This window comes from Procambarus clarkii, chromosome 56 (assembly GCF_040958095.1).
Source record: "Procambarus clarkii isolate CNS0578487 chromosome 56, FALCON_Pclarkii_2.0, whole genome shotgun sequence".
Taxonomy (NCBI): Eukaryota; Metazoa; Arthropoda; class Malacostraca; order Decapoda; family Cambaridae; genus Procambarus; species Procambarus clarkii.
The window spans coordinates 7535332-7560641 of record NC_091205.1 but is presented as its reverse complement, the minus strand read 5'-3'; the positions used below and the strand labels follow the sequence as shown (position 1 = coordinate 7560641).

Genomic DNA, 25310 nt, shown 5'->3' with positions numbered 1-25310 from the left:
TGTGGCCCCACACACGATACACTCAGTGGGTGTTGTGGCCCCACACACGAGACACTCAGTGGGTGTTGTGGCCCCACACGATACACACAGTGGGTGTTGTGGCCCCACACACCAGACACACAGTGGGTGTTGTGGCCCCACACACCAGACACACAGTGGGTGTTGTGGCCCCACACCAGACACTCAGTGGGTGTTGTGGCCCCACACACTAGACACACAGTGGGTGTTGTGGCCCCACACACCAGACACACAGTGGGTGTTGTGGCCCCACACACGAGACACTCAGTGGGTGTTGTGGCCCCACACACGATACACTCAGTGGGTGTTGTGGCCCCACACACCAGACACACAGTGGGTGTTGTGGCCCCACACACCAGGCACTCAGTGGGTGTTGTGGCCCCACACACCAGACACTCAGTGGGTGTTGTGGCCCCACACACCAGACACTCAGTGGGTGTTGTGGCCCCACACGATACACTCAGTGGGTGTTGTGGCCCCACACACCAGACACTCAGTGGGTGTTGTGGCCCCACACACCAGACACACAGTGGGTGTTGTGGCCCCACACGAGACACTCAGTGGGTGTTGTGGCCCCACACGAGACACTCAGTGGGTGTTGTGGCCCCACACACCAGACACACAGTGGGTGTTGTGGCCCCACACACCAGACACACAGTGGGTGTTGTGGCCCCACACACCAGACACTCAGTGGGTGTTGTGGCCCCACACACCAGACACACAGTGGGTGTTGTGGCCCCACACACGAGACACTCAGTGGGTGTTGTGGCCCCACACGATACACTCAGTGGGTGTTGTGGCCCCACACACCAGACACACAGTGGGTGTTGTGGCCCCACACACGAGACACTCAGTGGGTGTTGTGGCCCCACACACCAGACACACAGTGGGTGTTGTGGCCCCACACACCAGACACACAGTGGGTGTTGTGGCCCCACACACCAGACACACAGTGGGTGTTGTGGCCCCACACACGATACACTCAGTGGGTGTTGTGGCCCCACACACCAGACACACAGTGGGTGTTGTGGCCCCACACACCAGACACACAGTGGGTGTTGTGGCCCAACACACGATACACTCAGTGGGTGTTGTGGCCCCACACACGAGACACTCAGTGGGTGTTGTGGCCCCACACACGATACACTCATTGGGTGTTGTGGCCCCACACACCAGACACACAGTGGGTGTTGTGGCCCCACACACGATACACTCAGTGGGTGTTGTGGCCTCACACACCAGACGCACAGTGGGTGTTGTGGCCCCACACACCAGACACTCAGTGGGTGTTGTGGCCACACACACCAGACACACAGTGGGTGTTGTGGCCCAACACACCAGACACACAGTGGGTGTTGTGGCCCCACACGAGACACACAGTGGGTGTTGTGGCCCCACACACCAGACACACAGTGGGTGTTGTGGCCCCACACACTAGACACACAGTGGGTGTTGTGACCCCACACACGATACACACAGTGGGTGTTGTGACCCCACACGACACACTCAGTGGGTGTTGTGGCCCCACACGAGACACACAGTGGGTGTTGTGGCCCCACACACCAGACACACAGTGGGTGTTGTGGCCCCACACACCAGACACACAGTGGGTGTTGTGGCCCCACACACCAGACACACAGTGGGTGTTGTGGCCCCACACACCAGACACACAGTGGATGTTGTGACCCCACACACGATACACACAGTGGGTGTTGTGGCCCCACACACCAGACACACAGTGGGTGTTGTGGCCCCACACACCAGCCACTCAGTGGGTGTTGTGGCCCCACACGAGACACACAGTGGGTGTTGTGGCCCCACACACCAGATACACAGTGGGTGTTGTGGCCCCACACACCAGACACACAGTGGGTGTTGTGGCCCCACACACGATACACTCAGTGGGTGTTGTGGCCCCACACACGAGACACTCAGTGGGTGTTGTGGCCCCACACGATACACACAGTGGGTGTTGTGGCCCCACACACCAGACACACAGTGGGTGTTGTGGCCCCACACACCAGACACACAGTGGGTGTTGTGACCCCACACACCAGACACTCAGTGGGTGTTGTGGCCCCACACACCATACACTCAGTGGGTGTTGTCGCCCCACACACTATACACTCAGTGGGTGTTGTGGCCCCACACACGATATACTCAGTGGGTGTTGTGGCCCCACACACCAGACACACAGTGGGTGTTGTGGCCCCACACACCAGACACTCAGTGGGTGTTGTGGCCCCACACACCAGACACACCGTGGGTGTTGTGGCCCCACACACCAGACACACAGTGGGTGTTGTGGCCCCACACACCAGACACTCAGTGGGTGTTGTGGCCCCACACAATACACACAGTGGGTGTTGTGGCCCCACACACCAGACACACAGTGGGTGTTGTGGCCCCACACACCAGACACTCAGTGGGTGTTGTGGCCCCACACACGATACACTCAGTGGGTGTTGTGGCCCCATACACGATACACTCAGTGGGTGTTGTGGCCCCACACACGATACACTCAGTGGGTGATGTGGCCCCACACACCAGACACACAGTGGGTGTTGTGGCCCCACACACCGGACACACAGTGGGTGTTGTGGCCCAACACACGATACACTCAGTGGGAGTCGTGGCCCCACACACGAGACACTCATTGGGTGTTGTGGCCCCACACACGATACACTCAGTGGGTGTTGTGGCCCCACACACCAGACACACAGTGGGTGTTGTGGCCCCACACACCAGACACACAGTGGGTGTTTTGGCCCCACACACGATACACTCAGTGGGTGTTGTGGCCCCACACACGATACACTCAGTGGGTGTTGTGGCCCCACACGAGACACTCAGTGGGTGTTGTGGCCCCACACGATACACTCAGTGGGTGTTGTGGCCCCACACACCAGACACACAGTGGGTGTTGTGGCCCCACACACCAGACACACAGTGCGTGTTGTGGCCCCACACACGATACACTCAGTGGGTGTTGTGGCCCCACACACGAGACACTCAGTGGGTGTTGTGGCCCCACACACGATACACTCATTGGGTGTTGTGGCCCCACACACCAGACACACAGTGGGTGTTGTGGCCCCACACACGATACACTCAGTGGGTGTTGTGGCCTCACACACCAGACGCACAGTGGGTGTTGTGGCCCCACACACCAGACACTCAGTGGGTGTTGTGGCCACACACACCAGACACACAGTGGGTGTTGTGGCCCAACACACCAGACACACAGTGGGTGTTGTGGCCCCACACGAGACACACAGTGGGTGTTGTGGCCCCACACACCAGACACACAGTGGGTGTTGTGGCCCCACACACTAGACACACAGTGGGTGTTGTGACCCCACACACGATACACACAGTGGGTGTTGTGACCCCACACGACACACTCAGTGGGTGTTGTGGCCCCACACGAGACACACAGTGGGTGTTGTGGCCCCACACACCAGACACACAGTGGGTGTTGTGGCCCCACACACCAGACACACAGTGGGTGTTGTGGCCCCACACACCAGACACACAGTGGGTGTTGTGGCCCCACACACCAGACACACAGTGGATGTTGTGACCCCACACACGATACACACAGTGGGTGTTGTGGCCCCACACACCAGACACACAGTGGGTGTTGTGGCCCCACACACCAGCCACTCAGTGGGTGTTGTGGCCCCACACGAGACACACAGTGGGTGTTGTGGCCCCACACACCAGATACACAGTGGGTGTTGTGGCCCCACACACCAGACACACAGTGGGTGTTGTGGCCCCACACACGATACACTCAGTGGGTATTGTGGCCCCACACACGAGACACTCAGTGGGTGTTGTGGCCCCACACGATACACACAGTGGGTGTTGTGGCCCCACACACCAGACACACAGTGGGTGTTGTGGCCCCACACACCAGACACACAGTGGGTGTTGTGACCCCACACACCAGACACTCAGTGGGTGTTGTGGCCCCACACACCATACACTCAGTGGGTGTTGTCGCCCCACACACTATACACTCAGTGGGTGTTGTGGCCCCACACACGATATACTCAGTGGGTGTTGTGGCCCCACACACCAGACACACAGTGGGTGTTGTGGCCCCACACACCAGACACTCAGTGGGTGTTGTGGCCCCACACACCAGACACACCGTGGGTGTTGTGGCCCCACACACCAGACACACAGTGGGTGTTGTGGCCCCACACACCAGACACTCAGTGGGTGTTGTGGCCCCACACAATACACACAGTGGGTGTTGTGGCCCCACACACCAGACACACAGTGGGTGTTGTGGCCCCACACACCAGACACTCAGTGGGTGTTGTGGCCCCACACACGATACACTCAGTGGGTGTTGTGGCCCCATACACGATACACTCAGTGGGTGTTGTGGCCCCACACACGATACACTCAGTGGGTGATGTGGCCCCACACACCAGACACACAGTGGGTGTTGTGGCCCCACACACCGGACACACAGTGGGTGTTGTGGCCCAACACACGATACACTCAGTGGGAGTCGTGGCCCCACACACGAGACACTCATTGGGTGTTGTGGCCCCACACACGATACACTCAGTGGGTGTTGTGGCCCCACACACCAGACACACAGTGGGTGTTGTGGCCCCACACACCAGACACACAGTGGGTGTTTTGGCCCCACACACGATACACTCAGTGGGTGTTGTGGCCCCACACACGATACACTCAGTGGGTGTTGTGGCCCCACACGAGACACTCAGTGGGTGTTGTGGCCCCACACGATACACTCAGTGGGTGTTGTGGCCCCACACACCAGACACACAGTGGGTGTTGTGGCCCCACACACCAGACACACAGTGCGTGTTGTGGCCCCACACACGATACACTCAGTGGGTGTTGTGGCCCCACACACGATACACTCAGTGGGTGTTGTGGCCCCACACACCAGACACACAGTGGGTGTTGTGGCCCCACACACCAGACACACAGTGGGTGTTGTGGCCCCACACGAGACACACAGTGGGTGTTGTGGCCCCACACACCAGACACACAGTGGGTGTTGTGGCCCCACACACTAGACACACAGTGGGTGTTGTGACCCCACACACGATACACACAGTGGGTGTTGTGACCCCACACGAGACACACAGTGGGTGTTGTGGCCCCACACGAGACACACAGTGGGTGTTGTGGCCCCACACACCAGACACACAGTGGGTGTTGTGGCCCCACACACCAGCCACTCAGTGGGTGTTGTGGCCCCACACGAGACACACAGTGGGTGTTGTGGCCCCACACACCAGATACACAGTGGGTGTTGTGGCCCCACACACCAGACACACAGTGGGTGTTGTGGCCCCACACACGATACACTCAGTGGGTGTTGTGGCCCCACACACGAGACACTCAGTGGGTGTTGTGGCCCCACACGATACACACAGTGGGTGTTGTGGCCCCACACACCAGACACACAGTGGGTGTTGTGGCCCCACACACCAGACACACAGTGGGTGTTGTGACCCCACACACCAGACACTCAGTGGGTGTTGTGGCCCCACACACCATACACTCAGTGGGTGTTGTCGCCCCACACACTATACACTCAGTGGGTGTTGTGGCCCCACACACGATATACTCAGTGGGTGTTGTGGCCCCACACACCAGACACACAGTGGGTGTTGTGGCCCCACACACCAGACACTCAGTGGGTGTTGTGGCCCCACACACCAGACACACCGTGGGTGTTGTGGCCCCACACACCAGACACACAGTGGGTGTTGTGGCCCCACACACCAGACACTCAGTGGGTGTTGTGGCCCCACACAATACACACAGTGGGTGTTGTGGCCCCACACACCAGACACACAGTGGGTGTTGTGGCCCCACACACCAGACACTCAGTGGGTGTTGTGGCCCCACACACGATACACTCAGTGGGTGTTGTGGCCCCATACACGATACACTCAGTGGGTGTTGTGGCCCCACACACGATACACTCAGTGGGTGATGTGGCCCCACACACCAGACACACAGTGGGTGTTGTGGCCCCACACACCGGACACACAGTGGGTGTTGTGGCCCAACACACGATACACTCAGTGGGAGTCGTGGCCCCACACACGAGACACTCATTGGGTGTTGTGGCCCCACACACGATACACTCAGTGGGTGTTGTGGCCCCACACACCAGACACACAGTGGGTGTTGTGGCCCCACACACCAGACACACAGTGGGTGTTTTGGCCCCACACACGATACACTCAGTGGGTGTTGTGGCCCCACACACGATACACTCAGTGGGTGTTGTGGCCCCACACGAGACACTCAGTGGGTGTTGTGGCCCCACACGATACACTCAGTGGGTGTTGTGGCCCCACACACCAGACACACAGTGGGTGTTGTGGCCCCACACACCAGACACACAGTGGGTGTTGTGGCCCCACACACGATACACTCAGTGGGTGTTGTGGCCCCACACACGATACACTCAGTGGGTGTTGTGGCCCCACACACCAGACACACAGTGGGTGTTGTGGCCCCACACACCAGACACACAGTGGGTGTTGTGGCCCCACACGAGACACACAGTGGGTGTTGTGGCCCCACACACCAGACACACAGTGGGTGTTGTGGCCCCACACACTAGACACACAGTGGGTGTTGTGACCCCACACACGATACACACAGTGGGTGTTGTGACCCCACACGAGACACACAGTGGGTGTTGTGGCCCCACACGAGACACACAGTGGGTGTTGTGGCCCCACACACCAGACACACAGTGGGTGTTGTGGCCCCACACACCAGACACACAGTGGGTGTTGTGGCCCCACACACCAGACACACAGTGGGTGTTGTGGCCCCACACACCAGACACACAGTGGGTGTTGTGACCCCACACACGATACACACAGTGGGTGTTGTGGCCCCACACACCAGCCACTTAGTGGGTGTTGTGGCCCCACACGAGACACACAGTGGGTGTTGTGGCCCCACACACCAGATACACTGTGGGTGTTGTGGCCCCACACACCAGACACACAGTGGGTGTTGTGGCCCCACACACCAGACACACAGTGGGTGTTGTGGCCCCACACACCAGCCACTCAGTGGGTGTTGTGGCCCCACACGAGACACACAGTGGGTGTTGTGGCCCCACACACCAGATACACAGTGGGTGTTGTGGCCCCACACACCAGACACACAGTGGGTGTTGTGGCCCCACACACGATACACTCAGTGGGTGTTGTGGCCCCACACACGAGACACTCAGTGGGTGTTGTGGCCCCACACACGAGACACACAGTGGGTGTTGTGGCCCCACACGATACACTCAGTAGGTGTTGTGGCCCCACACGCCAGACACACAGTGGGTGTTGTGGCCCCACACACCAGACACACAGTGGGTGTTGTGGCCCCACACACGAGACACTCAGTGGGTGTTGTGGCCCCACACACGATACACTCAGTGGGTGTTGTGGCCCCACACGAGACACTCAGTGGGTGTTGTGGCCACACACCAGACACACAGTGGGTGTTGTGGCCCCACACACGAGACACTCAGTGGGTGTTGTGGCCCCACACGATACACTCAGTGGGTGTTGTGGCCCCACACACCAGACACACAGTGGGTGTTGTGGCCCCACACACCAGCCACACAGTGGGTGTTGTGGCCCCACACACCAGACACACAGTGGGTGTTGTGGCCCCACACACCAGACACACAGTGGGTGTTGTGGCCCCACACACCAGACACACAGTGGGTGTTGTGGCCCCACACCAGACACTCAGTGGGTGTTGTGGCCCCACACACTAGACACACAGTGGGTGTTGTGGCCCCACACACCAGACACACAGTGGGTGTTGTGGCCCCACACACGAGACACTCAGTGGGTGTTGTGGCCCCACACACGATACACTCAGTGGGTGTTGTGGCCCCACACACCAGACACACAGTGGGTGTTGTGGCCCCACACACCAGGCACTCAGTGGGTGTTGTGGCCCCACACACGATACACTCAGTGGGTGTTGTGGCCCCACACACGATACACACAGTGGGTGTTGTGGCCCCACACACGATACACTCAGTGGGTGTTGTGGCCCCACACACCAGACACTCAGTGGGTGTTGTGGCCCCACACACGATACACACAGTGGGTGTTGTGGCCCCACACACGAGACACTCAGTGGGTGTTGTGGCCCCACACACCAGACACTCAGTGGGTGTTGTGGCCCCACACACCAGACACACAGTGGGTGTTGTGGCCCCACACACGAGACACTCAGTGGGTGTTGTGGCCCGACACGATACACTCAGTGGGTGTTGTGGCCCCACACACCAGACACACAGTGGGTGTTGTGGCCCCACACACCAGCCACACAGTGGGTGTTGTGGCCCCACACACCAGACACACAGTGGGTGTTGTGGCCCCACACACCAGACACACAGTGGGTGTTGTGGCCCCACACACCAGACACACAGTGGGTGTTGTGGCCCCACACCAGACACTCAGTGGGTGTTGTGGCCCCACACACTAGACACACAGTGGGTGTTGTGGCCCCACACACCAGACACACAGTGGGTGTTGTGGCCCCACACACGAGACACTCAGTGGGTGTTGTGGCCCCACACACGATACACTCAGTGGGTGTTGTGGCCCCACACACCAGACACACAGTGGGTGTTGTGGCCCCACACACCAGGCACTCAGTGGGTGTTGTGGCCCCACACACGATACACTCAGTGGGTGTTGTGGCCCCACACACGATACACACAGTGGGTGTTGTGGCCCCACACACGATACACTCAGTGGGTGTTGTGGCCCCACACACCAGACACTCAGTGGGTGTTGTGGCCCCACACACGATACACACAGTGGGTGTTGTGGCCCCACACACGAGACACTCAGTGGGTGTTGTGGCCCCACACACCAGACACTCAGTGGGTGTTGTGGCCCCACACACCAGACACTCAGTGGGTGTTGTGGCCCCACACACCAGACACTCAGTGGGTGTTGTGGCCCCACACGATACACTCAGTGGGTGTTGTGGCCCCACACACCAGACACACAGTGGGTGTTGTGGCCCCACACACGAGACACTCAGTGGGTGTTGTGGCCCCACACACCAGACACACAGTGGGTGTTGTGACCCCACACGAGACACTCAGTGGGTGTTGTGGCCCTACACGAGACACTCAGTGGGTGTTGTGGCCCCACACACCAGACACACAGTGGGTGTTGTGGCCCCACACACCAGACACACAGTGGGTGTTGTGGCCCAACACACGAGACACTCAGTGGGTGTTGTGGCCCCACACGATACACTCAGTGGGTGTTGTGGCCCCACACACCAGACACTCAGTGGGTGTTGTGGCCCCACACACCAGACACACAGTGGGCGTTGTGGCCCCACACACGAGACACTCAGTGGGTGTTGTGGCCCCACACGATACACTCAGTGGGTGTTGTGGCCCCACACACCAGACATACAGTGGGTGTTGTGGCCCCACACACGAGACACTCAGTGGGTGTTGTGGCCCCACACACCAGACACACAGTGGGTGTTGTGGCCCCACACACCAGACACACAGTGGGTGTTGTGGCCCCACACACCAGCCACTCAGTGGGTGTTGTGGCCCCACACACCAGACACACAGTGGGTGTTGTGGCCCCACACACCAGACACACAGTGGGTGTTGTGGCCCCACACGAGACACTCAGTGGGTGTTGTGGCCCCACACGATACACTCAGTGGGTGTTGTGGCCCCACACACCAGACACACAGTGGGTGTTGTGGCCCCACACACCAGCCACACAGTGGGTGTTGTGGCCCCACACACCAGACACACAGTGGGTGTTGTGGCCCCACACACCAGACACACAGTGGGTGTTGTGGCCCCACACACCAGACACACAGTGGGTGTTGTGGCCCCACACACGATACACTCAGTGGGTGTTGTGGCCCCACACACCAGACACTCAGTGGGTGTTGTGGCCCCACACACGATACACTCAGTGGGTGTTGTGGCCCCACACACCAGACACTCAGTGGGTGTTGTGGCCCCACACACCAGACACTCAGTGGGTGTTGTGGCACACACACCAGACACACAGTGGGTGTTGTGGCTCCACACACGAGACACTCAGTGGGTGTTATGGCCCCACACACCAAACACTCAGTGGGTGTTGTGGCCCCACACACGATACACTCAGTGGGTGTTGTGGCCCCACACACCAGACACTCAGTGGGTGTTGTGGCCCCACACACGAGACACTCAGTGGGTGTTGTGGCCCCACACACGATACACTCAGTGGGTGTTGTGGCCCCACACACCAGACACACAGTGGGTGTTGTGGCCCCACACACCAGACACTCAGTGGGTGTTGTGGCCCCACACACCAGACACACAGTGGGTGTTGTGGCCCCACACACGATACACTCAGTGGGTGTTGTGGCCCCACACGATACACTCAGTGGGTGTTGTGGCCCCACACACGAGACACTCAGTGGGTGTTGTGGCCCACACGATACACTCAGTGGGTGTTGTGGCCCCACACACCAGACACTCAGTGGGTGTTGTGGCCCCACACTATACACTCAGTGGGTGTTGTGGCCCCACACACCAGACACTCAGTGGGTGTTGTGGCCCCACACACCAGACACTCAGTGGGTGTTGTGGCCCCACACGATACACTCAGTGGGTGTTGTGGCCCCACACACCAGACACTCAGTGGGTGTTGTGGCCCCACACACCAGACACTCAGTGGGTGTTGTGGCCCCACACGATACACTCAGTGGGTGTTGAAGAACCTTAGAATAATTTTATATGAATTGGAAATATCATTTTTTTTGGTCGCCTGTTTATTTGTTATTGTTGTTGTTTTGATTGTTGTTGTTTTTGTTGTTGTTGTTGTTGTACAGGGAGCGGTATAAGGAGATTAAGAGGAGTGTTGGTGCGCGCATCAGCCTGAGCTCCGCCTATGGCCTTCACTAGACTACTTGCTCACCACGAGACTCCTAACGTAATGTAGTATTGCCTTCTTAAACTTATGTATGTGATTTATATTGTAATTTATTAAATAAGAGATAAAATTTACTGCCAGCTTGGCACTTTGAAATTGCCTCACTAATTACTCCCAGCAATTCAGGTTCGTAGCAGTTACAGCAGCAGTTACAGCAGCAGATACAGCAGCAGTTACAGCAGCAGATACAGCAGCCGATACAGCAGCAGTTACAGCAGCAGATACAGCAGCCGATACAGCAGCAGTTACAGCAGCAGATACAGCAGCAGATACAGCAGCAGATACAGCAGCAGATACAGCAGCAGTTACAGCAGCAGTTACAGCAGCAGATACAGCAGCAGATACAGCAGCAGATACAGCAGCAGTTACAGCAGCAGTTACAGCAGCAGTTACAGCAGGAGATACAGCAGCAGTTACAGCAGCAGTTACAGCAGCAGTTACAGCAGCAGTTACAGCAGCAGTTACAGCAGCAGTTACAGCAGCAGTTACAGCAGCAGATACAGCAGCAGTTACAGCAACAGTTACAGCAGCAGTTACAGCAGCAGATACAGCAGCAGATACAGCAGCAGTTACAGCAGCAGTTACAGCAGGAGATACAGCAGCAGTTACAGCAGCAGTTACAGCAGCAGATACTGCAACAGTTACAGCAGCAGTTACAGCAGCAGTTAAAGCAGCAGACACAGCAGCAGTTACAGCAGCAGATACAGCAGCAGATACAGCAGCAGTTACAGCAGCAGATACAGCAGCAGATACAGCAGCAGTTACAGCAGCAGATACAGCAGCAGATACAGCAGTAATTACAGCATCAGATATAATTAACTAGGTAATTATATAATTTAGTGTGAGAGGAAGCACCCATACAGTAAACTCAATCAGCCTTGTTGTTTAGGCACGCACTTATCACTGGTTACTTCTACTTCTCCAGAAATATTTACTTAAATGTTATTAAATGCAACTTAAGAATGAGTGATATTTATAATGGTGTAGCCGCTCCACGGGACAGTATAACACAGCTCCTCAGTAGGAACAACAGGGAGGCTCCCAGCTGCATATTTGGAATGATTAAGGAACTAATGTCACAAAGAGGTGGACCATTGGCAGGCATTTTGTGTCCAGTTGAAGACAGATCGACGTGGCCTAACCAACCCATTCACACACGGTTGTTGTTGTTGTTGTGTTTGCCTTAGGTGTGACGACGATCAGCCCGTTCTCGTACTTTCTTACAGTCAATATTGACTTATTAAATACGTGCATATGTGACATACTAAACATACTAGTTTACCTTGAAAAGCTTCATAGAAAACACCGACCTTACCTAACCTTCTTAGTATGTTAAGATAAGCATCTTATTACTTCGTAATTACAATTATTACTTAACCTATACTTATAATAGCTTAAGTAATAATTGTAATTACGAAGCAATAAGATGCTTATCTTAACATACTATGAAGGTTAGGTAAGGTTGGTGTTTTCTATGAAGCTTTTCAAGGTAAGCTAGTATGTTTAGTATGTCACATATGCACGTATTTAATAAGTAAATATTGACTATACGAAATTGCGACAACGGGTGACGACGATCGCGGGGTCGGATGCGTCCCGGCGTTCCCGTGAAGGGTTATTCGCGAAGACTTATGACGAAATGAATGTCGCTTATCAGCGGAAACTAATATCCCAGCAAACACAAATCATCTACACAACGTTCGCCTATCTCTTCCCATAGGTGTGAGAATGATTTGCATTGAGAATGGTGCAGGAGAGCCTTTGAGAAACTTTTACTCCAAAAATCCAAACACAAAGGTTTAATTATAAATTGTTTTTCTACAATTATTTTCTTCCAAATGTAAAACAAATAGTTTTTACATGTTTAAATATAAAATTTATGGTGTTTTTTTGTAAAATTCATTAATAAATTGTGAATGATATATATTGGCTGAGTGAAACCTTTAAAATCCATTTAGTTATAATATGTACAGAAAAAAGTAGTTTTCCAAATTTTCTAAAAATCGCTCTTTTTAACACAATTTGACTCCTTATGCATTCCACTAAACACTAATATCATGTTTAAATATATAATTTATGTATTATTCCCTAAGATAATTTATATAAATTATAAAAGTTGCTGGAAAGTGGTGAGAAAGAATCTGAAAACGTTTTGTTGTCTTATATTGGCGTGTTCTTATTAACTAGAGTGAGTAAGAGTGAGCGAGAGTGGGTAAGAGTGAGTAAGAGTGACTTAAGGTGAGTGAGAGTGCCAGAGAGTGTGTAAGTGTGAGTAAGAGTGAGTATAAGTAAGAGTGACTGAGAGTGAGTAAGAGTGACAGAGTGAGTAAGAGTGAGAGTAAGGGTGACAGAATGAGTAAGAGTGAGAGTAAAGTGATTGAGAGTAAGGGTGAGTATGAGAGTAAGAGTGATTGAGAGTTAGAGTGAGAGTAAGAGTGATTGAGAGTTAGTGAGAGTAAGAGTGATTGAGAGTAAGAGTGATTGAGAGTAAGAGTGATTGAGAGTAAGAGTGATTGAGAGTAAGAGTGATTGGGACTAAGAGTGATTGAGAGTAAGAGTGATTGGGAGTAAGAGTGATTGGGAGTAGGAGTAAGAGTGATTGGGAGTAGGAGTAAGAGTGAGAGTAAGAGTAAGAATGAGAATAAGAGTGATTGAGAGTAAGAGTGATTGGGAGTAAGAGTAAGAGTAAGAATGAGAGTAGGAGTGATTGAGAGTAGGAGTGATTGGGAGTAGGAGTGATTGGGAGTAAGAGTAAGAGTAAGAATGAGAGTAGGAGTGATTGAGAGTAGGAGTGATTGGGAGTAGGAGTGATTGGGAGTAAGAGTGATTGAGAGTAAGAGTAATTGAGAGTAAGAGTATGAGAGTAAGAGTGAGAGAGTGAGTATGAATGGGTAAGGGTGACTGAGAGTGAGTAAGAGTGACAGAGTAAGAATGACAGAGTAAGAGTGATAGAGAGTAAGAGTGACAGAGAGTAAGAGTGACAGAGAGTAAGAGTGACAGAGTAAGAGTGACAGAGAGTAAGAGTGACAGAGAGTAAGAGTGACAGAGAGTAAGAGTGACAGAGAGTAAGAGTGACAAAGAGTAAGAGTGACAGAGTAAGAGTGAGTATGAGAGTGAGTAAGGATGACTGAGAGAAAGAGTGAGTAATAGTGCGTAAGAGTGATTGAGAGTTAGAGTGAGAGTAAGAGTGATTGAGAGTTAGTGAGAGTAAGAGTGATTGAGAGTAAGAGTGATTGAGAGTAAAAGTGATTGAGAGTAAAAGTGATTGAGAGTAAGAGTGATTGAGAGTAAGAGTGATTGGGAGTAAGAGTGATTGAGAGTAAGAGTGATTGGGAGTAGGAGTAAGAATGAGAATAAGAGTGATTGAGAGTAAGAGTGAGTAAGAGTAAGAATGAGAGTAAGAGTGATTGAGAGTAAGAGTGATTGAGAGTAAGAGTGATTGAGAGTAAGAGTGATTGGGAGTAAGAGTGATTGAGAGTAAGAGTGATTGGGAGTAAGAGTGATTGGGAGTAGGAGTAAGAATGAGAATAAGAGTGATTGAGAGTAAGAGTGAGTAAGAGTAAGAATGAGAGTAAGAGTGATTGAGAGTAAGAGTGATTGAGAGTATGAGTGATTGAGAGTAAGAGTGATTGAGAGTAAAAGTGATTGAGAGTAAAAGTGATTGAGAGTAAGAGTGATTGAGAGTAAGAGTGATTGGGAGTAAGAGTGATTGAGAGTAAGAGTGATTGGGAGTAGGAGTAAGAATGAGAATAAGAGTGATTGAGAGTAAGAGTGAGTAAGAGTAAGAATGAGAGTAAGAGTGATTGAGAGTAAGAGTGATTGAGAGTAAGAGTGATTGAGAGTAAGAGTGATTGGGAGTAAGAGTGATTGAGAGTAAGAGTGATTGAGAGTAGGAGTGATTGGGAGTAGGAGTAAGAATGAGAATAAGAGTGATTGAGAGTAAGAGTAAGAATGAGAGTAAGAGTGATTGAGAGTAAGAGTGATTGAGAGTAAGAGTGATTGAGAGTAAGAGTGATTGGGAGTAAGAGTGATTGGGAATAAGAGTAAGAGTGAGAGTAAGAGTAAGAATGAGAATAAAAGTGATTGAGAGTAAGAGTGATTGGGAGTAAGAGTAAGAGTAAGAATGAGAGTAGGAGTGATTGAGAGTAGGAGTGATTGGGAGTAGGAGTGATTGGGAGTAAGAGTGATTGGGAGTAAGAGTAATTGAGAGTAAGAGTATGAGAGTAAGAGTGAGAGAGTGAGTATGAATGGGTAAGGGTGACTGAGAGTGAGTAAGAATGACAGAGTAAGAGTGACAGAGAGTAAGAGTGACAGAGAGTAAGAGTGACAGAGTAAGAGTGACAGAGAGTAAGAGTGACAGAGAGTAAGAGTGACAGAGAGTAAGAGTGACAGAGTAAGAGTGACAGAGTAAGAGTGACAGAGTAAGAGTGACAGAGAGTAAGAGTGACAGAGTAAGAGAGTGAGAGTGATTATGAGAGAGTTAAGAGTGTGAGGTGTGAGAGAGTAGCAGGCCAGGGAGGCAGGATGTGTGGTCACAGGCGAGGCCTAGGCCTCGTGATCTCTAATGTTGGTTTTTATATATATGTTGGATTTTTTGTCCTGTTTCAAATTATAATTATTTAGCAGGAATGTAATAAGATATTGCACAGTATTAATGTGACAATAATATATGCATTATTTCCTTGATAATCAAACTTGTTGTTCAAAGATAATATACAATCTTTGAAGGAAACATTTTGAGAGCGCGAGCTGGCAACACTGGGCTGGTGGGTGAGAGAGACATATGGTTAGTTCTGCTCAGACCTTCAGTGGTGAAGGGTGTGTCCCAGCTGGCCGCCACCCGCCGCCACCCGCCGCCCACCACCAGCCGCCACCCGCCACCACCCACCACCCACCACCAGCCGCCACCCACCACCAGCCGCCACCCGCCACCACCCACCACCAGCCGCCACCACCCACCACCAGCCGCCACCCGCCGCCACCCGCCGCCACCCGCCACCCACCACCAGCCGCCACCCGCCGTCACCCGCCACCCACCACCCACCACCAGCCGCCACCCACCACCAGCCGCCACCCACCACCAGCCGCCACCCGCCACCACCCACCACCACCCACCACCAGCCGCCACCCGCCACCACCCACCACCAGCCGCCACCCGCCACCACCCACCACATGCCGCCACCCGCCACCACCCACCACCAGCCGCCACCCGCCACCAGCCACCGCCACCCACCACCGCCACTCACCACCCGCCGCCACCACCCACCACCAGCCGCCACCCGCCACCAGCCACCACCAGCCGCCACCTGCCACCACCCACCACCAGCCGCCACCCGCCGCCACCCACCACCAGCCGCCACCACCCGCCACCCACCACCAGCCGCCACCCGCCGCCACCCGCCACCCACCACCAGCCGCCACCCACCACCAGCCGCCACCCGCCACCACCCACCACCAGCCGCCACCTGCCACCACCCACCACCAGCCGTCACCCGCCACCACCCACCACCAGCCGCCACCCGCCACCACCCACCACCCACCACCAGCCGCCACCCGCCACCACCCACCACCAGCCGCCACCCGCCAACAGCCACCGCCACACACCACCGCCACTCACCACCCGCCGCCACCACCCACCACCCGCCGCCACCCGCCACCCACCACCACCCGCCACCACCCACCACCCGCCACCACCCGCCACCACCCGCCACCCGCCACCACCCGCCACCAGCCGCCACCCGCCGCCACCCGCCACCAGCCACCGCCACCCACCACCGCCACTCACCACCCGCCGCCACCACCCACCACCAGCCGCCACCCGCCACCAGCCACCGCCACCCACCACCGCCACCCGCCGCCACCACCCACCACCACCACCCACCACCACCAGCCGCCGCCGCCACCACCACCGCCGCCACCACCCATCACCGCCGCCGCCACCACCACCCACCACCACCGCCGCCGCCACCACCCATCACCGCCGCCGCCGCCACCACCCACCACAGCCGCCGCCGACACCACCGCCACCACCCACCACAGCCGCCACCACCACCCACCACCACCACCACCACCAAAACCCACCACCGCCGCCACCACCAGCCGCCACAAGCCACCACCGCCCGCCACCAGCCGCCATCACCACCACCACCACCACCAGCCGCCATCACCGCCACCAGCCGCCACCAGCTGCCACCACCACCAGCCGCCACCACCACCACCACCAGCCGCCATCACCACCACCAGCTGCCACCACCACCAGCCGCCATCACCGCCACCAGCTGCCACCACCACCAGCCGCCATCACCGCCACCACCACCCACCACCACCGCCACCACCACCACCCACCACCACCGCCGCCACCACCACCCACCACCACCGCCGCCACCACCCACCATCGCCAGCCGCCACCACTCATCACAGACGCCGCCACCCGCCACCGCCCGCCACCACCGCCAGACACAGCCGCCAGTGTCCGCCACCGCCGCCACTGTCCGCCACCGCCGCCACTGTCCGCCACCGCCGTCACTGTCCGCCACCGCCGCCACTGTCCGCCACTGTCCGCCACCGCCACCACTGTCTGCCACCGCCACCACTGTCCGCCCGCCGCCACCACTGTCCGCCCGCCGCCACCACTGTCCGCCCGCCGCCACCACTGTCCGCCCGCCGCCACCACTGTCCGCCCGCCGCCTCCACTGTCCGCCCGCCGCCTCCACTGTCCGCCCGCCGCCTCCACTGTCCGCCCGCCGCCTCCACTGTCCGCCCGCCGCCGCCACTGTCCGCCCGCCGCCGCCACTGTCCGCCCGCCGCCGCCACTGTCCGCCCGCCGCCGCCACTGTCCGCCCGCCGCCGCCACTGTCCGCCCGCCGCCGCCACTGTCCGCCCGCCGCCGCCACTATCCGCCACAGCCGCCACTGTCCGCCCGCCGCCACTGTCCGCCCGCCGCCACTGTCCGGCCGCCGCCACTATCCGCCACCGCCGCCACTGTCCTCCCGCCGCCACTGTCCGCCCGCCGCCACTGTCCGCCCGCCGCCGCCCTGTCCGCCCGTCGCCACTATCCGCCACCGCCGCCACTGTCCGCCCGACGCCACTATCCGCCACCGCCGCCACTGTCCGCCCGACGCCACTGTCCGCCCGCCGCCACTATCCGCCACCGCCGCCACTGTCCGCCCGCCGCCACTGTCTGCCCGCTGCCACTATCCGCCACCGCCACCACTGTCCGCCACCGCCACCACTGTCTGCCACCGCCACCACTGTCCGCCCGCCGCCACCACTGTCCGCCCGCCGCCACCACTGTCCGCCCGCCGCCACCACTGTCCGCCCGCCGACTCCACTGTCTGCCCGCCGCCACCACTGTCCGCCCGCCGCCGCCACTGTCCGCCCGCCGCCGCCACTGTCCGCCCGCCGCCGCCACTGTCCGCCCGCCGCCACCACTGTCCGCCCGCCGCCGCCACTGTCCGCCCGCCGCCGCCACTGTCCGCCCGCCACCGCCACTGTCCGCCCGCCGCCGCCACTGTCCGCCCGCCGCCGCCACTGTCCGCCCGCCGCCGCCACTGTCCGCCCGCCGCCACTGTCCACCACCGCCGCCAAAGCCGCCACGGTCCGCCCGCCGCCACTATCCGCCACAGCCGCCACTGTTCGCCCGCCGCCACTGTCCGCCCGCCGCCACTGTCCGCCACCGCCGCCACTGTCCGCCCGCCGCCACTATCCGCCACCGCCGCCACTGTCCGCCCGCTGCCACTGTCCGCCCGCCGCCGCCACTGTCCGCCCGCCGCCACTGTCCGCCCGCCGCCACTATCCGCCACCGCCGCCACTGTCCGCCACAGCCGCCACTCTCCGCCTTACAGCCTCCCCTCTCTCCGTTAGTAAATAATTATAATTGTTAGTAAATAATAAAAGAAATATAAATTATTAGATTTTTTTTACCCTTAAATTGGTTTTAATATTTAAATTGAAAATAATAATATAATATAAAATATAATAAAAATAATATGATATAAAATATAATTTAATTTCAAGAAATTTAACTTTAAACACAAAGATGTGAAAAGGGTTCAGATTATTGGCTCAAACCTTTCATAAGAGATTCATATTGGTATATGAATGGATTATGAATGACTCATGTTAGGAGTGTAAAGTTGCCACAACATCTCAAATTAGTGTTAGATACATATGTCTTGGTTATAAGTTTTGGAAACCTATTTAAGTCCACACACAATATCGTATCTGATACGATAAAACAAACGTTTCCAATACTTTCAAATACTTTCCAGATATGTTGTGGCAACCTAAAATTGTTTGCTGGGATGTTCCTCGCGGCCAATAAACTACTGACAGGTAGATGATTGGGGAGCCCCAGGAGTCCCCCAGGGTGACAAGCACCAGCCCCGCCCCCACACAGTGAACACTGGGTAGCCCCAGGAGTCCCTCAGGGTGACAAGCACCAGCCCCGCCCCCACACAGTGAACACTGGGGAGCCCCAGGAGTCCCTCAGGGTGACAAGCACCAGCCCCGCCCCACACACACAACACTGGGGAGCCCGAGGAGGCCCCCAGGGTGACAAGCACCAGCCCCGCCCCACACACACAACACTGAGGAGCCCCAGGAGTCCCCCAGGGTGACAAGCACCAGCCCCGCCCCACACACACAACACTGGGGAGCACCAGGAGTCCCTCAGGGTGACAAGCACCAGCCCCGCCCAACACAGTGAACACTGGGGAGCCCCAGGAGTCCCTCAGGGTGACAAGCACCAGCCCCGCCTCCACACAGTGAACACTAGGGAGCCCCAGGAGTCCCTCAGGGTGACAAGCACCAGCCCCGCCCCACACAGTGAACACTGGGGAGCCCCAGGAGTCCCCCAGGGTGACAAGCACCAGCCCCGCCCCCACACAGTGAACACTGGGGAGCCCCAGGAGTCCCCCAGGGTGACAAGCACCAGCCCCGCCCCCACACAGTGAACACTGGGGAGCCCCAGGAGTCCCTCAGGGTGACAAGCACCAGCCCCGCCCCACAGAGTGAACACTGGGGAGCCCCAGGAGTCCCCCAGGGTGACAAGCACCAGCCCCGCCCCCACACAGTGAACACTGGGGAGCCCCAGGAGTCCCTCAGGGTGCCAAGCACCAGCCCCGCCCCACACACACAACACTGGGGAGCCCCAGGAGTCCCTCAGGGTGACAAGCACCAGCCCCGCCCCCACACAGTGAACACTGGGGAGCCCCAGGAGTCCCCCAGGGTGACAAGCACCAGCCCCGCCCCCACACAGTGAACACTGGGGAGCCCCAGGAGTCCCTCAGAGTGACAAGCACCAGCCCCGCCCCCACACACACAACACTGGGGAGCCCCAGGAGTCCCCCAGGGTGACATGCACCAGCCCCGCCACACACACACAACACTGGGGAGCCCCAGGTGTCCCTCAGGGTGACAAGCACCAGCCCCGCCCCACACAGTGAACACTGGGGAGCCCCAGGTGTCCCTCAGGGTGACAAGCACAAGCCCCGCCCCCACACAGTGAACACTGGGGAGCCCCAGGAGTCCCTCAGGGTGACAAGCACCAGCCCCGCCCCACACAGTGAACACTGGGGAGCCCCAGGAGTCCCCCAGGGTGACATGCACCAGCCCCGCCACACACAGTGAACACTGGGGAGCCCCAGGAGTCCCTCAGGGTGACAAGCACCAGCCCCGCCCCACACAATGAACACTGGGGAGCCCCAGGTGTCCCTCAGGGTGACAAGCACCAACCCCGCCCCACACAGTGAACACTGGGGAGCCCCAGGTGTCCCTCAGGGTGACAAGCACCAGCCCCGCCCCCACACAGTGAACACTGGGGAGCCCCAGGAGTCCCTCAGGGTGACAAGCACCAGCCCCGCCCCCACACAGTGAACACTGGGGAGCCCCAGGAGTCCCTCAGGGTGACAAGCACCAGCCCCGCCCCACACAGTGAACACTGGGGAGCCCTAGGAGTCCCTCAGGGTGACAAGCACCAGCCCCGCCCCACACAGTGAACACTGGGGAGCCCCAGGAGTCCCTCAGGGTGACAAGCACCAGCCTCGCCCCACACACACAACACTGGGGAGCCCCAGGAGTCCCTCAGAGTGACAAGCACCAGCCCCGCCCCACACAGTGAACACTGGGGAGCCCCAGGAGTCCCCCAGGGTGACAAGCACCAGCCCCGCCCCCACACAGTGAACACTGGGGAGCCCCAGGAGTCCCCCAGGGTGACAAGCACCAGCAACGCCCCACACACACAACACTGGGGAGTCCCAGGAGTCCCCCAGGGTGACAAGCACCAGCCCCGCCCCACACACACAACACTGGGGAGTCCCAGGAGTCCCTCAGGGTGACAAGCACCAGCCCTGCCCCACACACACAACACTGGGGAGCCCCAGGAGCCCCTCAGGGTGACAAGCACCAGCCCCGCCCCACACACACAACACTGGGGAGCCCCAGGAGTCCCTCAGGGTGACAAGCACCAGCCCCGCCCCACACAGTGAACACTGGGGAGCCCCAGGAGTCCCTCAGGGTGACAAGCACCAGCCCCGCCCCACACACAACACTGGGGAGCCCCAGGAGTCCCTCAGGGTGACAAGCACCAGCCCCGCCCCCACGCAGTGAACACTGGGGAGCCCCAGGAGTCCCTCAGGGTGACAAGCACCAGCCAAGCCCCACACACAAAACTGGGGAGCCCCAGGAGTCCCCCAGGGTGACATGCACCAGCCCCGCCCCCACACAGTGAACACTGGGGAGCCCCAGGAGTCCCCCAGGGTGACAAGCACCAGCCCCGCCCCCACACAGTGAACACTGGGGAGCCCCAGGAGTCCCCCAGGGTGACAAGCACCAGCCCCGCCCCACACAGTGAACACTGGGGAGCCCCAGGAGTCCCTCAGGGTGACAAGCACCAGCCCCGCCCCCACACAGTGAACACTGGGGAGCCCCAGGAGTCCCTCAGGGTGACAAGCACCAGCCCCGCCCCACACACACAACACTGGGGAGCCCCAGGAGTCCCCCAGGGTGACAAGCACCAGCCCCGCCCCACACACAGTGAACACTGGGCAGCCCCAGGAGTCCCCCAGGGCGACAAGCACCAGCCCCGCCCCACACACAGTGAACACTGGGGAGCCCCAGGAGTCCCTCAGGGTGACAAGCACCAGCCCCGCCCCACACAGTGAACACTGGGGAGCCCCAGGAGTCCCCCAGGGTAACAAGCACCAGCCCCGCCCCACACAGTGAACACTGGGGAGCCCCAGGAGTCCCTCAGGGTGACAAGCACCAGCCCCGACCCACACACACAACACTGGGGAGCCCCAGGAGTCCCCCAGGGTGACAAGCACCAGCCTCGCCCCACACAGTGAACACTGGGGAGCCCCAGGAGTCCCTCAGGGTGACAAGCACCAGCCCCGCCCCCACACAGTGAACACTGGGGAGCCCCAGGAGTCCCTCAGGGTGACAAGCACCAGCCTCGCCCCACACACACAACACTGGGGAGCCCCAGGAGTCCTTCAGAGTGACAAGCACCAGCCCCGCCCCACACAGTGAACACTGGGGAGCCCCAGGAGTCCCCCAGGGTGACAAGCACCAGCCCCGCCCCCACACAGTGAACACTGGGGAGCCCCAGGAGTCCCCCAGGGTGACAAGCACCAGCAACGCCCCACACACACAACACTGGGGAGTCCCAGGAGTCCCTCAGGGTGACAAGCACCAGCCCCGCCCCACACACACAACACTGGGGAGTCCCAGGAGTCCCTCAGGGTGACAAGCACCAGCCCTGCCCCACACACACAACACTGGGGAGCCCCAGGAGCCCCTCAGGGTGACAAGCACCAGCCCCGCCCCACACACACAACACTGGGGAGCCCCAGGAGTCCCTCAGGGTGACAAGCACCAGCCCCGCCCCACACACAACACTGGGGAGCCCCAGGAGTCCCTCAGGGTGACAAGCACCAGCCCCGCCCCCACGCAGTGAACACTGGGGAGCCCCAGGAGTCCCTCAGGGTGACAAGCACCAGCCAAGCCCCACACACAAAACTGGGGAACCCCAGGAGTCCCCCAGGGTGACATGCACCAGCCCCGCCCCCACACAGTGAACACTGGGGAGCCCCAGGAGTCCCCCAGGGTGACAAGCACCAGCCCCGCCCCCACACAGTGAACACTGGGGAGCCCCAGGAGTCCCCCAGGGTGACAAGCACCAGCCCCGCCCCACACAGTGAACACTGGGGAGCCCCAGGAGTCCCTCAGGGTGACAAGCACCAGCCCCGCCCCCACACAGTGAACACTGGGGAGCCCCAGGACTCCCTCAGGGTGACAAGCACCAGCCCCGCCCCACACACACAACACTGGGGAGCCCCAGGAGTCCCCCAGGGTGACAAGCACCAGCCCCGCCCCACACACAGTGAACACTGGGGAGCCCCAGGAGTCCCCCAGGGTGACAAGCACCAGCCCCGCCCCACACACAGTGAACACTGCGGAGCCCCAGGAGTCCCTCAGGGTGACAAGCACCAGCCACGCCCCACACAGTGAACACTGGGGAGCCCCAGGAGTCCCCCAGGGTGACAAGCACCAGCCCCGCCCCACACAGTGAACACTGGGGAGCCCCAGGAGTCCCTCAGGGTGACAAGCACCAGCCCCGACCCACACACACAACACTGGGGAGCCCCAGGAGTCGCCCAGGGTGACAAGCACCAGCCATCGCCCCACACAGTGAACACTGGGGAGCCCCAGGAGTCCCTCAGGGTGACAAGCACCAGCCCCGCCCCCACACAGTGAACACTGGGGAGCCCCAGGAGTCCCCCAGGGTGACAAGCACCAGCCCCGCCCCACACACACAACACTGGGGAGCCCCAGGAGTCCCTCAGGGTGACAAGCACCAGCCCCGCCCCACACAGTGAACACTGGGGAGCCCCAGGAGTCCCTCAGGGTGACAAGCACCAGCCCCGCCCCACACAGTGAACACTGGGGTGCCCCAGGAGTCCCCCATGGTGACAAGCACCAGCCCCGCCCCACACACACAGCACTGGGGAGCCCCAGGAGTCCCCCAGGGTGACAAGCACCAGCCCCGCCCCACACACAGTGAACACTGGGGAGCCCCAGGAGTCCCCCAGGGTGACAAGCACCAGCCCCGCCCCACACACAGTGAACACTGGGGAGCCCCAGGAGTCCCCCAGGGTGACAAGCACCAGCCCCGCCCCCACACAGTGAACACTGGGGAGCCCCAGGAGTCCCCCAGGGTGACAAGCACCAGCCCCGCCCCCACACAGTGAACACTGGTGAGCCCCAGGAGTCCCCCAGGGTGACAAGCACCAGCCCCGCCCCCACACATTGAACACTGGGGAGCCCCAGGAGTCCCCCAGGGTGACAAGCACCAGCCCCGCCCCCACACAGTGAACACTGGGGAGCCCCAGGAGTCCCCCAGGGTGACAAGCACCAGCCCCGCCCCACACAGTGAACACTGGGGAGCCCCAGGAGTCCCCCAGGGTGACAAGCACCAGCCCCGCCCCACACAGTGAACACTGGGGAGCCCCAGGAGTCCCTCAGGGTGACAAGCACCAGCCCCGCCCCACACAGTGAACACTGGGGAGCCCCAGGAGTCCCTCAGGGTGACAAGCACCAGCCAAGCCCCACACACAAAACTGGGGAACCCCAGGAGTCCCCCAGGGTGACATGCACCAGCCCCGCCCCCACACAGTGAACACTGGGGAGCCCCAGGAGTCCCCCAGGGTGACAAGCACCAGCCCCGCCCCCACACAGTGAACACTGGGGAGCCCCAGGAGTCCCCCAGGGTGACAAGCACCAGCCCCGCCCCACACAGTGAACACTGGGGAGCCCCAGGAGTCCCTCAGGGTGACAAGCACCAGCCCCGCCCCCACACAGTGAACACTGGGGAGCCCCAGGACTCCCTCAGGGTGACAAGCACCAGCCCCGCCCCACACACACAACACTGGGGAGCCCCAGGAGTCCCCCAGGGTGACAAGCACCAGCCCCGCCCCACACACAGTGAACACTGGGGAGCCCCAGGAGTCCCCCAGGGTGACAAGCACCAGCCCCGCCCCACACACAGTGAACACTGGGGAGCCCCAGGAGTCCCTCAGGGTGACAAGCACCAGCCCCGCCCCACACAGTGAACACTGGGGAGCCCCAGGAGTCCCCCAGGGTGACAAGCACCAGCCCCGCTTCACACAGTGAACACTGGGGAGCCCCAGGAGTCCCTCAGGGTGAAAAGCACCAGCCCCGACCCACACACACAACACTGGGGAGCCCCAGGAGTCGCCCAGGGTGACAAGCACCAGC

The 25310-nt window shown here is 58.8% G+C and overlaps 1 protein-coding gene across 1 annotated transcript; it reads left to right on the top strand.

The window, feature by feature from the left end:
- Window positions 1-10991: 10991 nt before the first annotated feature.
- Window positions 10992-11830, top strand: LOC138353068 (putative cyclin-dependent serine/threonine-protein kinase DDB_G0272797/DDB_G0274007). The gene is made up of 2 exons (XM_069305710.1): window positions 10992-11033; window positions 11168-11830. Exons 1-2 carry the CDS (start codon window positions 10992-10994, stop codon window positions 11828-11830), a joined length of 705 nt encoding a protein of 234 aa, XP_069161811.1.
- Window positions 11831-25310: the final 13480 nt, after the last annotated feature.

Bases quoted from the DNA above. Each gene is read 5' to 3' on its own strand.
- LOC138353068 (XM_069305710.1), top strand. From the start codon at position 10,992: ATGGCCTTCACTAGACTACTTGCTCACCACGAGACTCCTAAC. The intron at 11,034-11,167 runs GTAATGTAGTAT...TCAGGTTCGTAG, and splicing joins CTCACCACGAGACTCCTAAC to CAGTTACAGCAGCAGTTACA.